Here is a 22,870-nt window from a genome sequence, read left to right on the forward strand (position 1 = left end):
TACTTTTGTAAATTTGTTTACATGTTTTGTATTAAAAACTAAATTATCAATATAATTGCATCATTCGTTCATTTAGTTCAGAGCAAAAAATATTAAGTTCATATCAGTATTATCAAAATTGTTGCTTACACGAAATAAGCTGTGAGCCACTGTATTTACTTTGCTACTTTTTTGCTATTTGTTACATTGCCTATTTGCATGGGCGATGGAACAGCTGTTTGTGGCACATTGCTACAGCTGATGACGCGCTTCGTTTCCAACACTGTCGTCAGCGCAACAAAAGCAAATACGCAGAGTCAGAAAATATTTGCAGATACATATACACCTAATTCTGTTTTTACACGATAGAATGGTTCCCGAGAAATTCGTGTAAAAAAAAATCGTGTAAAAAAAGATACTGGCCAAGTACAAAAATAATAGATTGGTTCTAGACCTCAAAAAATAAGTTAAAATTAGACTAAATAATATAAAAAGAATATTGTTGTAGTTATTTTAAGAATTTATTTTCGTTTTAATTTATTAAATAAACTAAATTATAATAAAATAAATTAAAATTTAGTTTTCATAAAAAAAATAATATCAGAAATTCATTGCCAAAAAACTTAAATAACATAAAGTACAACCATAAGAAAAATTTAAACATTAAACAATGTTATTTATTGTCACTGTCTGATAATAAACGTAAACGTTTGCGGAAGACTACAATATCACTGCCATCACTGGAATGATTTTGTTGATCATTATCATTTCTAGCCGACTGTGTTGGGACATCAGTAGATTTTTGAACGAAATCAGTTATCTTAGATTAAATTTTATTTCGCGTTAACCCATTATAAACTTCCCTGTTAAATCCAATAATTCATGTAAAAAAAGTAATTTTGTTTTTTTTGTATTCGTGTTATTTCAAATTATGTCGTGTAAAAATAGAAATATTTTTTCGTATTTACTCGTGTTATTTCAAATTCGTGTAAAAATAATTCGTGTAAAAACAGAATTAGGTGTATATATTTACAAGAGTGGGTACTTACACTTTGATTTGTATACCAGCCTGCTCCGATTCCGAATTGGCAATTACACACTTAACCTTCCACCATAACAATGCCCCCGTCCGTACGTTGACACAACCATTCGGTTGTGAAACGACTGGTGTGTGTATTGCCGATTTGCCAAACGAAGAAATTATCCGAATTCCGTCATTCACATTACCTATTTTAACATTTCACTAAACTAATTCTAAATGAGGGACAATCTGAAATGAATTAATAAAATGGACAAGCAAGGATGGGCTAAGTTCGAACGTAACGGTACATTAGATACTCTCGCAGAACAGAAAGAATATATGTACATACTCGTATCTACGTAAAATATTTTGAGATTTCTATATTAGTTTGCAAAAGAACACTATTGAGTTCAGAAATAGTCAACCATCACAATATTATATATATAATATATAAATAGCAATTGATTAGCATTTAATTTTTGTTCGGGGTATCTTTTGGGCGGGTGTAAATTGTTATAAAAGTGGTACAAAATTTCTCTGTATTAGACTTAGATTGCTTCTCTCTCTCTATATGGAATAAAATATATGTACATATTTTATTTTAAAGCTAACCCATTGGAAAGAACATTATTAAGTTTGACGAAGATAGAAATTACTGCAGTCAACCTTGGTGAATTTTCTGGCTCCAGTTTTCTAGCATGTTCCGTTGATTGGAATCTAAATGTACTCTGCTCAATCTATAAAAGGGAGATCCCACAATCTGCGCCCTTTACCGTAGGATAAGCCTTCTCAATATCGCATATAAGGTTCTAAGGTTGGCACACACGTCACTGTTCACAGTCATAACTTTGAAGTCGTAGATAATTTCGTCTGTCTTTGACATAGTTCTGCGAATAGGTCATGTTGTTCGAAAGGACGAAAGCACTCTAGCTTTCAAAGTGTTCGATGCAGAACCCGCTGAGGGAAGCAGACGAAGAGGAAGACTTCCACTCTTTTGGAAATACCGCCAGTTGAACAAATCTATTAGGCTCTTTGCAACAATACCGGGAGGATAAAAGTTGTGGGTGGCAGTTGGTGAGCAGAAGAAACAATATAAGTGGAAGAGTGAGGGAACTTGCGCGTGCGGACGAGTATTTAATTTGCCTAAATAATACTAATTTAATTTCACCACATTTGATAGTGACAAGCGTGGCGAAAGGAAGAAATATCTATTTGCGTTAATTTGCTGATTGTCGTCAATTTGCTAGGCACATGCAAAATATCATACTGACATTGCTATACATACAAACAAATGGAAATATGTGTGAACCTGTGGGAGTCATTGAGGAAGGTCAAAATATTGTATATTTTCTTATTTCATATTAATAAATCCTAATATACGCATGTATATATGTATATCTCGATTTATGTTTATCATATGTTTTTTTGCAATTTTTCTTGCGTGTGAAAATATTTACAATGACAAAGCGAACATTCCTACACACCACTTCCCCGCCATAATTCCGCATAAATTGATATTGATGATGTTTGTGTTGTCTTTCGGGTGGTGCTTGTGTTGAGGGGGCGTGTGCCAGTAAACATTTTTGCTTTTTTCTCTTCATAGGTATTTTTTGATTCAATTTTTTTTTCTGTTGTCCATTACGATCACTTTTTTGTCATTTTTCAATTACGTCTGATCTTATGATGCATTGCTTTTTACCGTTTTGGATTTTTTGTGTGTCCATGTCAGCATTTTTGGTCAGGTACAAGGTACAAAGTTTGAACGAAATGAATACAAATTCGCTATATACGTGGTGTGTTGGTATTCTGTAAGTACAAAGTGCAGATGATAATGTGATAAAAAATACAAAATGTGTAGCAATCTTGTGATTTTTCCTTTGACGTAATTTCGTTCGACAAACGCCTACAATAAATAATAATAATTGATATGCATATAGATATCTTAAAAACCAATATATCTTCGATAAATTGGACACAATTTTTCAGTCAATTTCCAAACGATCCAGACAGCGGATGTTTGTTTGAGAAAAGTTTTTTAAAAAATATTTGTGGAATGTTTTCGACAAAGCAATTAGGCACAACAACAACAACATGAAATGGATCTGGTTGATAATGTCACGAGAAATCATTTGTAAATGCGAAATGATTATGTGCAGTGGACAAGGACCTGTTTATTATAGTGATGTTTTCTTTGCTACATTTGAGAATCCGTTGACTATCATTAAGGGGTTAGGTGGGTTTCAGAGGTGGAAAACAAGCAAATTTATTAAATTTTGAATTTTTGACAAAACTTTAACAAAACAAAATTAATTTTTAATTTACAAAAAAAAAAAACAATCCTAATTTCTCGAGAAATCATATCCACCGTCTTAAGAAATTGAATTTTAAGATAAACGCGTTTAAGTTTTTTATTCAAACTGACTTGGCCTGAGGGTCGGAACTTCCAATATAATATCCCTTAGAATTTTACTCGTATCGATTTGATATTTTGGGTAATTTTTAAAAAATAAGACAAACAATTTTTTTTTGTATTTTGAAATTTGGAAACCCACCTAACCATTAATTTACAAATTTGCATATCCTTTATATAAAATGTTTAGACATACACTGCACAACTGTGAAACACATCTAACTGACCAAACTGTCAATGCCATGATGCTTAAATGCAAAGTTGCAGAAGTAATTTTGTGAATTACGTGCAATCACTGAAGCTTTTTCAAAAGTATTTATTATATTATTATCGATGTATCGATATTTGAGTCACGAAGCAATTATTTTGGCAAATCACTTTTGGTCACGAAGTTTAATTTATTTTCTATATTCAGAGTCATCGATTTCACAAAAATTTCGCAAAGTAAAGTTACAATACAATTTGTATGTGGGCATTTCCGCCATGTCGAACGGGACAATCGTACACCTTTCAACTAAAATAAAATATGAACTAAAATGTTTTTTAATTTTGACAGTAGGATTTTTTAATGGCCCTTCATTAGCTCTACATTTAGTGTTAAGGTTGATTTTGGAACGGTTTTCATTTTCAAGATAATTGCAAAAAACCAAGGCATTCGCACGATACAAAAAATGGAAGTCGTTTTTGGGGACAACGATTCAAACGGCGATTTCAGCGAATTGTGAGGCAATATTCAAATGTTTTTGATTGTAAAATGTTGCGCATTGATGGCCTTTAAAGATGGTATAAATTTCATCCAATAATATTTATATACTTTTTTTTAATTAATTATTAATCACATTCGCACGGGACATTTTTTTCCATCATAATATTTATGTTGATTTTGTTGTTATAATACGGAATTATTTAACAACATGTCCAATAAAATGGCTTAAGAGAGTAGTAAATGTATTTATTTATTTATTTTAACTAATATCCAAAGAGAAACACAACAAAAATTCCATAGTATGAAATGAAAATAGTATTATGAATGTGAAATACAGTTTTTTAAGAAAATGTTGTCCTCGGGAATAAACATTTTTGGATTTCGTTATCTGCAAAACTTTTCGTTTGATAACTGCTCCCACTCTATCGACGGCTCCTTGCAAAAAAATTATACTATTCTAATGAAGACTATTTTAATTATTTTATAAAATCAATCAGGCTTGATAATATAAATTTGATTTTAAACTGAGAGCAGTTACATTAAAAAAAAATAAATATTTTAGAAAAGCAACTAAATGATTTCTAAATTTTAGTTAAGAGATTTATCAAGAAAATAATATGTCGTGCGTGAACTTGTCACTTTTAAAAGCAAACGATTTCCTCCTAACAACCTTGTTAAAATGAGCACTCTTATTTTGATTTGTAAGCCTATAATTTTCGCCAAAATCTATTTAAATAGCTGGTTAGTGGAATTTAAAGTGCGGTTTTTGCTCATATGTAAATATATAATGTAAATGTATATATTTACATATTTAAGTCAATTTTATAAAACAAAAAAAAATTCAATTTTTAAATTCCACACCTATGATGTCGCACGGGACCAATTTTAAGTAGTTACCAAAACCACAAATCTTCTGATTTTTGAACAAGTTTCTTTTTATTTTAATTGTATAAAAATTTACTGTTTATACCCAAAATTTGGCGGGCTTGCTGCTTTTATTTGCGATGCAGTGGGAATAAGTGTTGTTTTTTGATGTCGCACGGGACATTAAAATATAGGATAATAAGAGAGCAAAAACTTACAGCTATTTGCAATCGCATGGTTTCTTATGCATTTTATTTTGCTCTTTGTACCGTTATAGAGGTTTTACACAAAGCAAAAAATTATACATGATATGTTTCTTTAACAATTTTGACGAAAAAACAAATGCAGTAGAAAAATCGAAATGAGAAAAGTAGCTCCTACGCGACTTGGCTTTCGTATATCTCGTAATTGGTTATGAATTAATTTAAAATTAATTTAGTATAAATAAATTTAAATATTTTCCTATGAAAATATGCAAAAACTTTGTAATTCTAATAATGTTTAATATTTTGTCTGTGGTGGACCTTCTGGCGGAAATCCCATGTGCATAATCGTACCGCAAGTACAATCATCGAGTTTTCTTCAAATATAATTGATTCATTTACATATATATTACTTAATTAGGATGCATAAACAACAATTCTTGACTCTCTAACCAATAATCGTGAGGATCTGTCTGCGGAAAGGAATAATCTAAACTGAAATTATATCAAATTGTTGTAGTCTAATTAAATAAAAAGTAAATGGTATTACAATCGGTTTCACTTCAATTTAAATTTTGTATTCATATTTTTCTGTCTACTTTGATATTACACAAGAACTTCTAGTTTCCAACCAATATTCTTTCTGTTCAGCTAATCGGATTCTTAACTCCAGCGTGTCGACACTCGAATTCATGTGTAAATGAGCAATACAATAACAATATTACATAATAGCACTTAAGATTTTGTTGTTAATATTTTATCAATAACTTTCGCGCAAAACGTTGAATTTATAGTATAGTAAGTACAGTTGCCTTCCGAATTCTGATAGTATATCGCTTATTTACAAATATGTAATGAATATTAAACGTATATTATTCAAGTAAGTTCAGTTTAAATAAATAGGCTTTTGCCAACAAAACAAATTTGTAAATAAAATAAACATTTATAAGAATATAATTTAGATTTTGTGTCGCTGCTGCCGTAAAAAGTCTTTAGTTATTAATATCGATAACAGAATTATGTATAGACTAACAAAGGATGGAAATTATTAAAGAAGAAAGTATTCATAATTTAATAAAAAAGTTCATGGTTCAATAATACAGAGGTAGTCAAAATTATTTTCACATCGAATGTTTTTTCCAAATTCCACTTGTTGTTGTTGATGTGACAGTGCCATAAATGGTCTGTTGTTGTCACGGTGTCCGTTTTGGTCCATTTGGACTCAACTGTTGCTAATTGGTTTCACAACTGTTCTCGTAGTTATCGAATCTGGTAACACTAAAACGCTATGAAATTTGGGAAAAGCTACGCGGTGCGGCAATATAATTTTTGATTGTGAAAAATAATTGGACGTGCATTATAGCGATTTAGTTGTGGAATGGAAATTGTATGGTAAACCAAATTCACTTATGTATTTTTGGATGTGTAATCTAAATTTGTTTATCGCATACTGCAGAGATGAAAACAAGTATCGATAAGATAGCAATCATATGTATCATCCTGCTACTCATCGAAATTTTACTTAGTGATGGCTCTGTTAAATTTAATGCATTAATAATATAATGTTGACGAAGGAATTCTGTTCTGTCGGCAAATGATTTTTTTAAATTCGTTTTAAATAAAATGTAAAAAAAGTGAGCGCGTCACTATGTCGTAATCTTGTCTTCTATCATTCTTGGCTGGACATACATATGTGTGTATGACAGCAGTCAAAAGTATTTACACGCAACTTAAACTGTATTATCCTGTTCTTAATGAATGATAATTTTATAAATTTTAATGCTCTGTCTATGTTACTATTCTAAGGTGATAAATTCATAATTGGTTATTTCGCCTTTGGCCTCAATACCAGTCTGGTATCTGGTTCGAATTGATTCTACCCAAGTTAAGTGTTAAATTAGACCAAATTTCGGTAATATCGGCGTCTTCTGTCATTGTACCAACTGTCCTCTGATATTTAATGAAAGCCCTAACATTTTCAATAAATTTTAGTTCGGTGTTCGGCGCTGGCCAACTTGATATAGAGCATTGTCGTGTTGTAAAATCATGCCAATAGTTGGAAAAGGCCGATTGACCTGTACTACGTCATGGTCACGTGGTTTATTGAATATCCGGAGGTGAGGAAAACTTCCCCAAAAAATTATCCTGTCACCTCAGACTCAGTTTACCGCCTGAACTGCATATTTCTTATTCTCAAAATGCACAAAGGTTTTACTAAGCAGAGACTGGAACAAAAATTCAGCTGTCCACGCCAGCCATGCTAATTACGGCAAATGAGAGGCAAATCGCTTTTTATATTATAGTCTCGGAAATATTGACCACTTTATGCACAACGCAGGTGTTAATGCGAATCTCTTTAGATGTCCTGAGCAGTGTAGCATCATTAACTGTTCATGCAATATGATGATTTAATGGTGCTTAATATTAACAGGATTTATTCTGGAATTTTGTATGACAGTTACTACTAATATTCTACGTTATCTTTGAGTTATTACAGGTTTCCGCCGTGTTCTCTTTAAATTGACCTTTGGATTGTTCGTCTTCATCTTTTTGTTTACAACAACATACCATTTTGTGGCACTGTCACATCAAAAACAACAAGAAAAAGCTTTTTCTGTGGAATATATAAAAAACGTTCGCTGTGTAAATAATTTTGATTACCTCTGTATATTCGAAATTAAAATAAAATTTAACCGTTGTTCTAGAAGTTAAGAAATTATTAAGATATCATACGACCGTTTCACTACATAATCAAAGTAAAAAATAATATTATTCGTAATCCGAAATTGTTTTATGGTTTCGTTAATTCCAAACGCAGGATTTCAAATTTTCCGTCCGCGATGAAATATAAATCAACAATGTCATGTGACAATTATATTATTTCTAATATGTTTGCAGAATTCTTCAAATCCAATTATTGTTCAAACTACCCTATGAATGTGCCATATCATCAAGTGTTATGTCCGAGTACTGTAATTAATACACCAATTATTTCTGAAACAGATGTCTTAAATTATTGAGTTACGTTAAAAAATTCGTTTAAATATGGCCCGGATATGATTCCCTCAAGCTTTCTTAAAAATTGCGCAAAATATATCTATCTGCCCTTAACTAAGCTTTTTAACCTATCTCTTAAACAAGGTATTTTTCCGTCAATGTGGAAAAACTCTTTTATATTACCTTTGCATAAAGGTGAAGTTAGATCATCTGTTGAGAACTATAGGGGGATAGCTAAAATGTCAGCTATACCCAAACTTTTTGAAGCTATTGTCACTGACCAAATAACTTTCTTAATCTCTCCTTTAATTTCATTCTCTCAGCATGGATTTTGTAAAGGGAAATCTACAGTAACTAACTTGCTTGAATTTGTAAACCATGTGTCAATGGGTTTTAGGGATAATAAGAATACAGATGTTATATATACAGACTTTAGTAAAGCATTCGATAGAGTAAACCACTCAATTCTTTTGCAAAAACTGAATCTTCTTGGTTTTCAATCAAGACTTCTTGAATGGGTATCCTCATATCTTACTAACAGAAAACAACAAGTTTTATTTAATAATACATTATCCGATTCAATTAGTGTCACTTCAGGGGTTCCACAGGGTAGTCATCTCGGCCCGATTCTGTTCTTGTTGTTCATCAATGATATACCTTCAGTAATTAAGTTTTCAGAAATTTTATTATATGCGGATGATGTAAAACTTTTTAAATCATATACTTCTCATAACGAAAGGACTGAGTTGCAATCGGATTTAAATAATTTAGTTAGTTGGTGTCACAAAAATGATATGCCACTGAATCTTAAAAAATGTAAAACGATGTGCTTTTCCCGTAGAACTGTTGATCTTTCCCCCTATGTAATAAATAACTTCAGTTTAGAGCAAGTTTTTAGCTTTGTTGATTTAGGAGTTAATATGGACCCTAAACTAAATTTTAATTCTCATGTAAATTTAATTGTCTTAAAAGCTAAAGGTGCTCTTAGCTTTGTTAAACGTTGGTCTAAAGAATTTAGTGATCCGTATATTACTAAAATTGTTTTTACAACATTGGTAAGGCCTATATTGGAGTATGGTTCTGTGGTATGGAATCCTAGCTATCAATCCCATTCTGATAAGCTTGAGTCCGTTCAAAAACAATTTTTACTTTTTGCTTTAGGCCACTTACATTGGGATTCAAGATTGAATCTTCCCCCGTATACTAGTCGTTTAAAATTTATAAATCTTCCCACACTCACTAGTCGCAGAGAAATGCTAGGTATAATTTTTCTAGTAAAACTTCTGAATGGTTTAGTTTGTAGTTCATTCCTTTTGTCTGATATTAAGTTTAATGTCCCATTGCGTTCATCCAGGCAGTTTAGACCATTATTTCTAAAATCTTCTAGAACAAATTTTGAGTTAAATGAACCATTCTGCCGAATATGTCATGATTTTAATTCGCATTCCAGCACATTTGATCCATCTGACTCAATATTTAGCATCAAAAAAACTATTTTGTCTTCTCTTAATAAATAATCAGAAATTTTTAACTTTTTGTTTTTATAAATTTTTAAATCTCAGCTGTTGAAATGTTTCTTTCTGTAGCTGAGCAGTTTGAGAACCGGACGCTTAAAAATCTCTTGCCTTTCTAGACTCGGCAAATTCCGCTCGTATGCGGACTGCGTCGGTTGGGCGGGAGGAGGGTAATCGTTTGGGTTAATAATAATATTCGAAATTAAAATAAAATTTAACCGTTGTTCTAGAAGTTAAGAAATTATTAAGATATCATACGACTGTTTCACTTTGCCGAGGCTTTAAACATCACAAAATTATTATTATTTTTATCGACCCTATCATTATTGTTTCCTACGAGGAATTGATATATTCGCCTGAGTTTGTTCCAAGTTATGATAACTTCATGAGGTCTTGCGTTGAGGATATCAAAAGTGAGAAGAGGGCGTGGTTGCTCAGAATAAGCGTAAAACATTCCAAATAAATTTTTATTCAGAATAAATAAAAATTTAAGAAAAGAAAAATTTTCTAATTTATATTTTTAGTTTTTTTTTTTCTAATTTTTATTTCTATTAAGAGACGCACAACAACAGCTAATAAAATTTATTTATTATTTAGCATTATTTGTTATTTTTATTACACACACACACACCACCATAAATAGTTCTATTTTATTTTGTTTTGCTTTGTCATTCAAAATTATTGAGATTCGCTCGCCGCCTTCGTCAAAGCATTTTGTTGCTGTAAAATATTTATTGTTTTTATTTTCATAGCAGCGTCCAAGTTGTCTACGTGATGCGCTCATACAATCTACATGGCATACGCTACGCCAAAATAAAGTAAATTTAATTGAAATTTATGCTATTGTATTATTCGCGACATTCAGTGGAGGCATGTCAAAATTAAACTGTTCAAATATCTTGCAGTATTTTTCTCACTTTAATTCACTTAAACATATTTACTGCTATGTACTACAATTTCTAAGTCAGCTACCCGACAACAACAAAATATTGTAAAATTTCAACAATGTTTCCGCTCCTCGCGCCCGCCCCGCAGCTTTTGTAAACAAAACACTGGTGACACGCGCATAGCCACAGACGCATCACAACATTCCCAAGTGGAGCATTCGCACATCTCTATATACATATGTATGTATATATAAATATACATAGGTATGTGTGTGTATGTTTGTATGTCACCTTTCTCTCTTTATTGTTATCTATGTATTTACTATTTTTGTTTTGTTATTATTGTTGATATAGTATACATAGTATGTGTGTGAATTGAAGCTTATCAAATATCGTCAAACAAAATGAGCTTCATTGGGTTTTTAAGCTCAACTAAAATAACAAAAATAACAACATACTCGCAATATATGTATGTAGTTCAGTTATATTTGCACAAATGAAGGCAAGGAAATATATATATAATACATATGTATTTACAAATGTACCGCAAATTGTTTTATAAATAACATATAGACATAAATGATGACTTTTTCGGTGTGTAAATTTTACTTTCATTGCGGTTTTACAGTTATTTTCTGTACTACTTGCTTTGTTTTCCTTCGACTCTAGTTTCAATGCAGAGCTCAAGAAAGCCTTAGATGCTGACTCAATAGCTTATTTGCTACAGTTCTCTTAAGTTGTCGACTTAAGTTAATGCAGACATTTTATTTGCAGTAACCGTAAGGGTATAACTTTTATACAATATAGTAGAAATTGTAATTGAAAGCTTTTGCTTCTAAGGCTTTATTTAAAACTAGCAGACCGCTCCGGCTTAGCACGGGTTTGAACAAACATTTCAAAAGTTATAAGTTATGGGTTTTGAAATTTTGTTCAGCAAGCAGCTGCGAGCGCTCGTTCCTCAACTTTCTGGAACACGATTGTGATGCGAAGAGAATTACTTGCTAGACGATTTTCAGTTTCAGATTAAGATTCTCCATCAGGAGTCTTTTTGATACCCTCACCTGGGAACTATTTCCAGAAAGTTGAAATTCTAGGAATAAATATAGCCTATGTTACTCGGGGTGTTTTGAGTTTATTCATTACAAACATACATACAAATCTAATACTAATAGTAGTATAGATAAAACACAACTTTGTTGGCTCAAGGGACAAATTAAATTGTTCCCATAATCTTATTCCAATATTTTACTCCCGCAATTTAAGTATATATGTATGTACATTAGGGTGGCCCTTATTTTCCAAAGTATTCCGATTCTCGATCGCACCCCCTAGAAATATGCGAATAGCCCAAAAACTAGTATATACACAATTTTGGGTCAATCAAAAAAGTTTAGAGGTTGCGCAAGGAGCTTGAAATCCTGAAAAATTAAGAATTTTTGCAATTTTTATGTCTCCATATTTCAAAGCCACACTATCTGGTTTCCATACCGTAATAAGATCTGAATTTTATTACCTTTCCAAAATTACCACATTCTTAAAAATCGGTCTGATGATAGAGTTACAGAAATACAAATATGAAAGTAAATTTAATGTGGTGCATACTCAAGCGTCGCATGCTCGTGATATACCGTTATAACGGTTCTAATGTTTTTCTTGTTATCTTATTACGGTATGGAAAACCTGTAAGGGATAGTGTGACTTTGAAATATGGAAGTCTGAGACATAAAAATGGCAAAAATTCTTATTATTTTCAGGATTTCAAGCTCCTTGCGCAACCTCTAAACCTTTTTTGATTGACCCAAAACTTTGTATATACTAGTTTTTGGGCTATTCGCATATTTCTAGGGGGTGCGATCGAGAATCCAGAAACTTTTTTTATCCTCCATACAACTAAGGGCCACCCTAATGTACATATGTAGTTTTATTGTGAGAACACACCATTTGAACCTTATATTCGGTATAAAGTCCAATAGAATAACGAAAACCTTCTTTATATGTTGTATAGGAGGGCTGAGGTAATTCCTGGACCGATTTCACTCATTTTCACCACTAAGGTACACTATGTCCAAGACCTTATATTCACTTAATTTTTCTAAGGTATCTCACATATTAACCGATATATGGGGTATGAAGCCAGCCGTATTTTTGAAAAACCTATAATTGGGTATATGGCAGTTAGGGAAGTTATGGCCCGATTTTGAATACCACTCTTTGATACAGAGACACACTATTAGAAGAAAAAGATTTACATTATCTGAATTACATTAAAATATCTGAGAGATTTACTCATATTTACGATAAAAGATTATGCATAGGCAGTGAATTCTTCTTGTTCGATATCTATGGCCTCGAAAATTTATGGTCCGAATTTTGCGTAAGTTATGCCGCACCTCAAATACAGTATTTGTGTAAAGTTTTATTTCGCTATCTTCATTGGTACCTAATGTTTATACTATAAAGTGAAGGAAAGAAGATGGAAAAAATCAGCGTGCAGCTTTTTATTGCAATTTCTGCTGCAAAATTTAATGTTTCTGATGTTTTCCGTTAGTGAGTTCACGCACGTTTAGTAATTTTCAACATAACCTTTGTATGGGAGGTGGGCGTGGTTATTATCCTATTTCACCTATTTTTATGGTGTGTAATGGGGTACGTAGGGGCAGTGACTGCAGAAAGTGTGGTCTGTATAGCTTTAGTGGTTTGCGGGATATATACAAAAAACCAATTTGGGAGCTGGGTCACGCCCACTTTCCCAAAAAAACAAAAATGTATTCAAATATGTCTCTCCCTAGTGTGATCCTCTGTACAAAATTTTATTTTCATGTCTTTATTTGTGGGTTAGTTATAGCAGCTCTTTAAGTATTATACAAGGCTATTATGATAGAATATTTCAAAAAGGTTTATTTCATTTAATATTTTCCATATTCGTGTTTTCTAAGTGTTTATGTTCTATCATCAGCAACTGCACCGTGTGCCATTTTGATGCTATGCTATTCTAAAGTAGTTACTATCTCCTTATTCTTGTATCAAAGTCCTTTTTGTGTGGGAGCTCTCTCGGCGTGGAAATGATTTAGATGAGACCAATATTGCATCAGATTTACGAATACAGATACATATGTATGTATACACAATTGAATATGCACATATTTGACTAAATTATACACACATACAAATGTACATACATACATATATTGTGTAGAGGTGACGTGAATGTTTTTATGTTTTTATCATTCCATGTGACTCTCTTAAATTTAGTATTTTTGGTGCTGTTTTGAAAAAGGACACATGTAGGTCATCGATTTTGCGTGTATTTATGAATATCGTACCTACGACTTTTCCATGCTAAATAATATCAATTTTAGTTTTCATAACATCAAGCAAATGTGAAAATTATTATCGTTATAATAAATATTTGCATTGATTTGCCTTGCTTTTGTATTTACATACACAGCACATTATATAGAAACAGTCTTTGAAATGTAGATTTTTTTTGCAATTTTTATCTCGTCTGCGATTGCCATTAGCACTTCGGCATGAAAACATGCTCACACCTCCATTAATAGCGGAGCCACAGAGCAATAATAAATAAGCAAAGGAAGTAACTTGTTGAGTTCGCCATGAATAATGCATTATTAGACCTGCCCATTTTTTTTAATTTCCATAAACTAAACAACAAACATTGCCTATACTAAAAATTTTTTTTTCGAGATTTGCTTAATTGCAAGCTAATAAAATTTTATTTAACTCCGACGGAATAATTTTTAATATATACATAATTGAAATAATCTTAAATCTCAATATTTTATAGTACTAATATTCGCCAAGTACCGACAGATTCGAAATGTTTTGCTTATCCTTATTATACCGTTATATGAACATAACCTAGGTCGCCGATAATACCGATTCATAAAAACAACTAAATATACTATATATTATAAGTTAATAATAACAACGGGCTTGTGTGTGTGTGTCAAAATTCACACCGGGCAAGCAGATTTCCACGTTTGCTGTTGGCATAGTTGGCGGGGGCTTGTTCACCGGCACACAATTGTGTTGTGTTAAAAATAAAAGAAAAAACATTTCTAGAATACTCATGTGGCCACTTTGTATAGTAAATAAGCAAAGTCCATAAGTTGTTGTTTTATTTTTCTATATCTAAGCAAAATATGCTGACAAAAGAAACAACAAACAACACTAACAATTTTAACACACGCGCGCAAATTGTCTAATATATTTTCATTTCCATTTTTTGTTTTTTTGTGTTTTTGTGTTTTTGTTGTTGTTTGTTTCGTTGATGATGAGCTCATATTTGTTATTGTTTTTATTCATCTATTTCATACTATATTTTATTATTTCTGTTTTTATGATATTCTTTTTGGGCGACTTGGCCTCCAAAAAGGCATAATCAGCCGTCGTCGTCGTCGTCGTCAACATGACTACGTCAATTCGCTTTGTCGCTATCTAGAGCTCTTAAGTGTGTTGTCTGCAAAGCGAACGCGCCCGCCTGCGCTCACAAACATATGTTACATACATATGTATATACGATCGAAATGTACGATCGCTTCCATATATACCGAAAGCGAAGTCAATCATTTTTTGAGACCGCCACTAAAGTGGTTCATGTGGCTCACCCGCTTACATTCGCTCTCTGGAATAATCGATTTGTCGCTGTTGGCCATGCGTAAACTATCGCTCTGTTCTCGCTAACGATCTTTCCCGCTCAATGGAGTTGCTTTTTAATGCTTACAAGAAAGCTTCGGTCCCACTGTGCGCAATGATTTCATTATCTCTCTCATCACACATACTAGCAAGAACTCAGTTGTAGTTGAAGATTGTAAAAATGCTAGTAAGTAAAATTCGAAAGTGCTCGAAAGCACTCATTACCTTGACTCAAAATATTGTCCACACTGGTCACAAGCAGTAACACTCGTGGAGGCCATCATCTGTTTCTATGTGGACCCAACAAACACCTTGATGGCACCCGTCCACTTGACTTACTTTAATTGAAGTGCTTGAGGCAATCGCAAAACCGAGGATCATAAATAAACAAAGTACAATAACATGTACTTAGATATTTACCTTCAATATGAGTATGTATGAACATATGTGCATACATATGTATTGTATATTATGCCTAATTAAATTTTATTGCTAAATAAATAAGTTTTTCTGCTGTTAAATTGCTACATATCGGCAATTTGCCTTTCGTATCGAAGTTTGCAAAGGCTACCGCCAACAAGCAAACACTTGTTTGTGCATTTATTTACATACATACATACATATGTGCAATGTATATCTGTATTGTTTTATTTTAATTTTTTATTGTGCCTCATTACTCATGCGCTTTGAAATCTTGTTTACGCTTTATTTTGCTGAACTTTGCATTTTTTAAGTTTGCCTTAACCGGTTGTTGACTTCATATACTTGAAGAAATGCAAATAAACCGCGCTATAAAACACATTCATATGGTCAAAGAAAGTTCGCTGAAATCACATGTTTTATGTCTCAAAGCGTTGCAACTTCCTTGAAAATTATAAAAAAACGTTTTATTCTTGGAATACAACACATTGGATTATATTCCCGTTAAAACTCTTCGTTTAATATAAATTCATTTTTTTTTTATTTCAATAGGCTACGTGTATATTAAAATTTCGTATTACTCTGTGTAAACAATCAAAAGATGAGTCAATTTCAATTCCATATACATATGTACATATGTACATATGTATGTGTTTGAAAACACTAAAACACTTACAAACTGTAATTTTGCGACATAGCGAGCCAATTTCTCCACCAATACAAATGATAAATGTTAGTTTAAGGGGTTAGGTGGGTTTTAAAATTCCAAGACTTATTAAATAGTATAATATGGTTGAAATATTATCCAAAAAAATAAAATCGATCCGAGTAAAATTTTAAGAGATGGACCCTTTGGAAATTCCGCCCATCAGGCCACGTCAGTTTGAATGTAAAACTTTAAAAGCGGTTATCTCAAAACTCACGTTTTAAGTCGATGGACACCATTTCTCGAAAAATAATGAATCGCTTTTGTTCTAATTTTGCACAGATCTTTGAAATAACATTATCTAGTTAATGAACGAAGGATTTTTTTTTACAACTTTTTTTTCAAGCCAATATATGGCGAAAATTTGACTAAAAAATTTGAGGTTTTTTTTTTTGTTAAAAACCTGATAAAAATACAAATTTTCATATTTTCTTTTTTCCTTTGTTCATTATCTAGATTTATCTATATACTAGATATATTTTTGATATTGTAATTCGAAGTGTCAGTTTCGCCAAACTAGCGACTGAACACTTAACAATCCTTTCAGCTCTTTTATCTAGGGATGACCAGTTTCACTTGGAATAATGACCATTAATCAAGAAATAATTTAACATACATTTTACTCACTGCTATTAGCACAGAGTTTCTATGTTTTACTAGCCAAAAGAGTTTCAGTCACATCCATAATTATTTATTAAAAAATACTTATTCCTGACTTGTGTTAGTCTGTATGGTGAAAATTAATAAGTAAAAATCAGTAAACATCTTTGTATATAAATATATATAGCAAGAACCTAACCAAGAATATTAGGTTCTCCAGAATAAGTATGGAGGTTAGAGATCAGTTGGAAAATTATTACAACTCCAAGGTAGAATTAGCAAATTATTCGACTAATCTTATTCTTATACGCCATAAAGTTAGTATGTACTTAGGAGCATATCAGAAAATCAATAGCTGCGACATAACCGACATCCATACTTTGGCATACAAAGTTCTAATGAACCGGACATTGAAGTTGTATCTACAACAACCAGATGAATTACAGATGGTAGCAAAAATATTCAGTTTATCATTTCATTATGAAGTTAGATCGAACGAGATAGAAAACTCATGAAACAGTTCCAGATGAGAGATAATATGCCATTAAATAAAGCCTCTGCCCCACTATATTGTTTCCGACATTGTTATTGTTGCCACTTTTGAAAATAGGCAATCTTTCAAAACATAGAAAAACTTTCTACCTTTTCATACTGATACTTGTACTTGTATTAGTAGTCTCAATAAGTTAACAATCTTTCCAAAAGCTGTCCATTTATTATGATTAAATTGTTAAATGGATCAGATATTCACCATGTGCCAAATCTTGGAAAAGATCCGAGAGAGAAGAATCGATACATAACACCTTTTCATCGATTTCAAAGCTGCTTTCGATAGCACGAAAAGGAGCTGCCTCAATGACGCCATGTCTGAATTTGGTATCCTCGCAAAACTAATACGGCTGTGTAAATTGACGTTGCGGAACACCAAAAGCTCCATCAGGATTGGCAAGGATCTCTCCGAGCCGTTCGATACCAAACGAGGTTCCAAACAGGGTGATTCACTATCGTGCGACTTCTTCAATCTATTGCTTGAAAAATAATACGAGCTGCAGAGCTAAATAGAGAAGGTACAATCTTCTATAAGAGTGTACAGCTGCTGGCAGCAGACTGGATAAGTAAGCGAAGCGAATGGGTCTGGTTGCGACTATGTTGGCTAGGTCATGTTATTCGCATGGACGAAAACACTCCAGCTTTGAAAGTGATCGATGCAGTACCGGCTGTGGAAGTCGCGGAAGAGGGAGACCAAGTGGAAAGTGACCTGGCAGGACTTAGAATTTCTAAATGGCGCCAAACTCCAAATCAGAGAGATGAATGGCGCGCTCTGGATTCGGCTATAATCGCCTAAGCGGTCTCTACCCCAAATATATATATATAAATTGTTGAAAAGATTAGCTCATTGAAAATATTAGCGCATGATAAAGGCATTTAAATTGGGTAGCAATCTTTTTTTTGTGCTCAAGTTTAAAATACGTTGACATTTATATTATAGAGGTTCCGTAATTTTTTATTTTGGTTTAACATTAAGATTATTTTTTTGTTTAATATTAAATTTTTTTTATCGTTTATTGCTCCATGCCACAGAAATTTTTCTAAGTCATCAACAACAAATCGTTTTAGAATTCTAAAAATGTCCTATATTTCTCATTCTCATACGTACAGGTCAAAATGCCTGCGAGAAGAAATCCTTTATATTCCTGCGTAAAGAACTGCCCGTACGTTTGGCGAATATCATGAAGGAGATTGCATTGCTGCCCGACCATTTGCTGAACACGCGATCCGTGAGTCAGGTGAGCTCGTGGTACGTACAAAGCTTCGAGGATGTGCTGAAATTCGAAAAGGCCGAACCGACGCATAGCAACTTAGAAAAGTGAGTACTGCAATGAGAATCACTGCACGGATTGGAGCTTTTTTGTTGTTTAATTAATACACGAAGGTTAAGTGCAGCTCACTAATTTATACAGAAGAACATATAAACTTATGCATACATATGTATGTGGGTGTGTGTCTGCGTATGAGCACTTTGAGTCGATTTGCACTTGAATTCGCAATAAGCTGCAAGCTGTTCACTTAACACGTTTTATGACTAATGTATTATACAATACAACGCGATATGCCGACAGACATTACGCAATGCTAAGTTAATTATGACCGGCGTAATAAATCCTTTATAGACATCTAAATTTACCTGTTTGCACTTAGCTGCCACACGCGCCAAATTTTTTGTTGTGTTTATGAGCGCATTTACCACTGAATATTTATTGCACATACATACATAATAAAATATACATAGATATGAACTTAATTTGTGCCATTATCTTTTCGATTTTAGGTTTTGCAACACTTTGGTGCACATACGCAACCGACACAGTGATGTGGTGCAAACAATGGCTCAGGGTGTCATCGAGATGAAGGAGCATCAGGGTGGCCCCGTTGATTGTGGCATGGAATCGTCGATACAATACTTCCTCGATCGACTGTACATGTCACGCATCAGCATACGAATGCTCATCAATCAGCACAGTGAGGAGCTTTAAAAAAATATATTTTTTTTATTTATTTATATATGTATGTATTTTTTTTATTTTTGGTTATAGCTATACTCTTCGGTCAGTTCCCCAATGAGCAGGGTCGCCATATTGGCTGCTTGGATCCGGCCTGTCAGATCTCGTCTGTGGTGAGAGACGCTTATGAAAATGCACGCTTTCTATGCGATCAATACTACCTGATCAGTCCAGAACTGGAAATCACTGAGCACAATCCACATGACAAAGCAAATAATCCCATACGTACTGTATATGTACCCTCGCATTTATATCACATGCTCTTCGAGCTGTTCAAGAATTCCATGCGTGCTGTTGTGGAAAACAACGATCAGGATAAATGTGAAAAGCTGCCGCCGATTAAGGTGCTCATAGCGGAGGGCAAGGAGGACATATGCGTGAAGGTATAAATACTAATATTTCTTAAATTATAAAACAAACAAATGTAGGCATGTGCCTTTCTAGATCTCCGACCAAGGTGGCGGCATTCCACGTTCCCAAAGCGACCAGCTGTTCAAATATATGTACAGCACAGCACCACAGCCATCAAAATCCGATCTGCATACAGTGCCATTGGCTGGTTACGGTTATGGCCTGCCCATTTCACGTCTATATGCGCGCTACTTCCATGGAGATATTGTGTTGCTATCATGTGAGGGATATGGCACCGATGCCATTATTTATATGAAGGTAAGAAATCTAAATTTTTATGAATATGAATTTATACTATATTCACGGGCTATGAACTGAACCTTATAGCATCTGTCATATAAACTTAACCGAAAAGTATAAGAGTATACACCATTGAAACAAAAAGAAATTGTAGTTTATCAGGCTGTGTTGAAATTCGTTTTCACATGAAATTGTCATCGACGACGTGATGCCATGTGCTGTATTTCACAGTTCCGTTTTCGTTTTCGAACACCAAATCGTAATCGTACACTGACTCTGGAATATCTAAAAGATTTAAACGATCTCTTAATCGGTATATTAAATAAGCAGAAACAATAAAACACTCAAATTAACCAAAATATTTCACATAAAATTGTTATTGAATGTCAGTTGTTTGACTATTAGCTGTTTCGAATTTAAGTTCGAATCAGAATAAGATCGAATGAATTTCATCAGACCTCAAATCAATTCGTGCGATTTGTAATTTCGGTATAAAATGAAATCGCGAAATCTCCAGGACATGCCTACATATCAATATTTCAGATTTTTCAGTAACTATATTCTGTAATTAATATTTTTTTAAATTTTTTTTCGAACTTTGAAACCAAATATTTAGATTATGGAGGCTAACTTCGAAAATTGTATAATATTAGGTCTACTACTTTGCTTCCGTCGTTTTTTTTTATAAATTTAAGTCATTTTTCGTATAAAAACGGTTACAAAAATGTTATTCAAAATATTGGACGTCGCTAGCTACTACTTTTGACCATCTTTCTGGCAGCATGCGTATTCCGTGCGAATGTCGAGAATTCGGATCAAAATGTGACATTCAGTTTCAGTTGAGAATAAGTTTGCGATGCAAACAGATCTCTACAAATATTTTGTTAGGTTAATGTTGACACAAATGTCCAAGATCGATATAAAACGATTAATCGACCGGTGCTTGACCCTAGAGACATCTAGCAAAGGAAGCAAAGTTGTAGACTTAATACAATTTTATTTACTTATAACTCAGTCTTCCGAAAAAAATTAGTTTAGTTCAATACCCTGCCGAATATTTTACAGTGTTATTGTATAATATATCCTTCAAGCAGTTTGGTTGAGGGTTCGGAAGATTTTTTATTCTTTATATAGCGAATTAGCTTGTTAATTTTAGGAATATACATTTTAATAATTTTCGTACAGTTTGTTTAAGATATATTGACCTAAAAATTTTAAATTAATTTCGCTTTTCTATTCTGCAGGCACTTTCAGATGAAGCTAATGAGCTGTTGCCCATCTTCAATAAAACGAGCTCGAAATTTTATCGCGCCACCGTGCCCACTGGCGATTGGTCTAATCAGGTAAAACATCCGAAAAAGAAAACAAAAGAGTTGGATGCACTTGCTGCGTAATGAATGATTGTGTGATATGCAGCGTCCAAATATATGTGTGCCTCTACCAACTCCCACAATCATGATGCTTTGTTGAAATAACCTGTGGTTCCTCATCTGCAAAAAAGAAAACCCAAATCAATCTGCTCCCGCACTAAACGAAACTATTTCAATATATTAGGGACGAATTTTAGGAAACTTTAAATTGTGAATTAGTAGTATAAATTCTAGAATTGTTAATTATATAAATTTGTTGTTAACTGTACATATGTATGTACTTCTAAAGTCAAACACATTATGTAACGATTGGTAGTGATAACTTTTATTTTTGGGATTTTAGATTTTATACGATGCTAATAGAGTATCTTGAAATTTGAAAGTAAACGCGTATATACAGTACTCGTATTGATTAGCGAAATTAGTCATAGCTCGGAAATCCCGTTTACACATGAAAACTTACCAATTTCCAAGATATTTCGTTGCGTTTACATACATACAGATTTATAAACGTTGACATATTGTGTTTCATTTTGGAAATATTATTTTCGATTTCGAAATTAGCATGTTTATCTTTGAACCTCTCTTGCTCACTTAGTAATACAAATTCATGTTAAATGTTTGTTAGTAATAGACACAACGGTATGTGTGTATGTTTCTTTTACATATGTTTGTATTGTCGTTAACTTTTGATTTGTAGTTAGTTTTGTTAAACGAAAAAAGTGAATTTAAATTAGGTTTACATTCCAAAATTTATAATATTATATTAAAAAACAGCTTAGCCAATACACACAATAAATAAGACGACAATTGATTAGCTTTCTGTTTTGGCACCTTTAAACCGCCTTCAATGCATCGTACATGTGCATACTGTTACTGAGTGATGGAGCATTTAAATACAGTTATTGTTATGTTTGTGTTGTTTTCCAAACAAGTCGCAATGCTTTGAATATTCATTTATCAGCTTGCGGGCGTTTGGTTTTTGTGGCGTAATTCACAATGATGAGGATCAGCTGAGTATGTTTATAAATTAGAAACTTAGTTTGTGTGTATGTTAAGTATGTACAATCGCACAACTATATTATAAAGTGTTATTTCTACGTATTGTATATATAGTTATTGAATTATAATTATTTACACTAAAGAACGGCTTTCAGAAACGTAGCTTTAATACATATGTATGTACTGCGTATGCAGTGTAAACCTTGATTTATAGGTTAAGTTATTCACGAGACACAATTAAGTGGTAAAAGCATGCAAAAAATGTAGATTTAAAACAACAAAAACAAAAACTATTTTTACTAAGCCAAATTGTTTACTTTACA

The 22,870-nt window shown here is 32.8% G+C and overlaps 1 protein-coding gene across 4 annotated transcripts in view; it reads left to right on the top strand.

The window, feature by feature from the left end:
• The window catches only part of Pdk (pyruvate dehydrogenase (acetyl-transferring) kinase, mitochondrial), a 37,381-nt gene that overhangs the window by 7,347 nt on the left and 7,164 nt on the right, over positions 1-22,870 (top strand). For 3 of the 4 annotated variants that reach the window (XR_003752691.2, XM_029043261.2, XM_011191622.3), the window contains exons 2-6: positions 18,623-18,830; positions 19,293-19,483; positions 19,558-19,907; positions 19,969-20,193; positions 21,420-21,518. Coding sequence is in view for 3 of the 4 variants with exons in the window: in XM_029043261.2 (XP_028899094.1) it covers positions 18,623-18,830; positions 19,293-19,483; positions 19,558-19,907; positions 19,969-20,193; positions 21,420-21,518 (1,073 nt within the window). In the remaining variant the exon portion in view is untranslated. The remainder of the gene's footprint in view (positions 1-18,622; positions 18,831-19,292; positions 19,484-19,557; positions 19,908-19,968; positions 20,194-21,419; positions 21,519-22,870) is intronic. The other variant, XM_054233930.1, reaches the window with a different exon arrangement.

This window comes from Zeugodacus cucurbitae, chromosome 6 (assembly GCF_028554725.1).
Source record: "Zeugodacus cucurbitae isolate PBARC_wt_2022May chromosome 6, idZeuCucr1.2, whole genome shotgun sequence".
NCBI classification, from domain to species: domain Eukaryota; kingdom Metazoa; phylum Arthropoda; class Insecta; order Diptera; family Tephritidae; genus Zeugodacus; species Zeugodacus cucurbitae.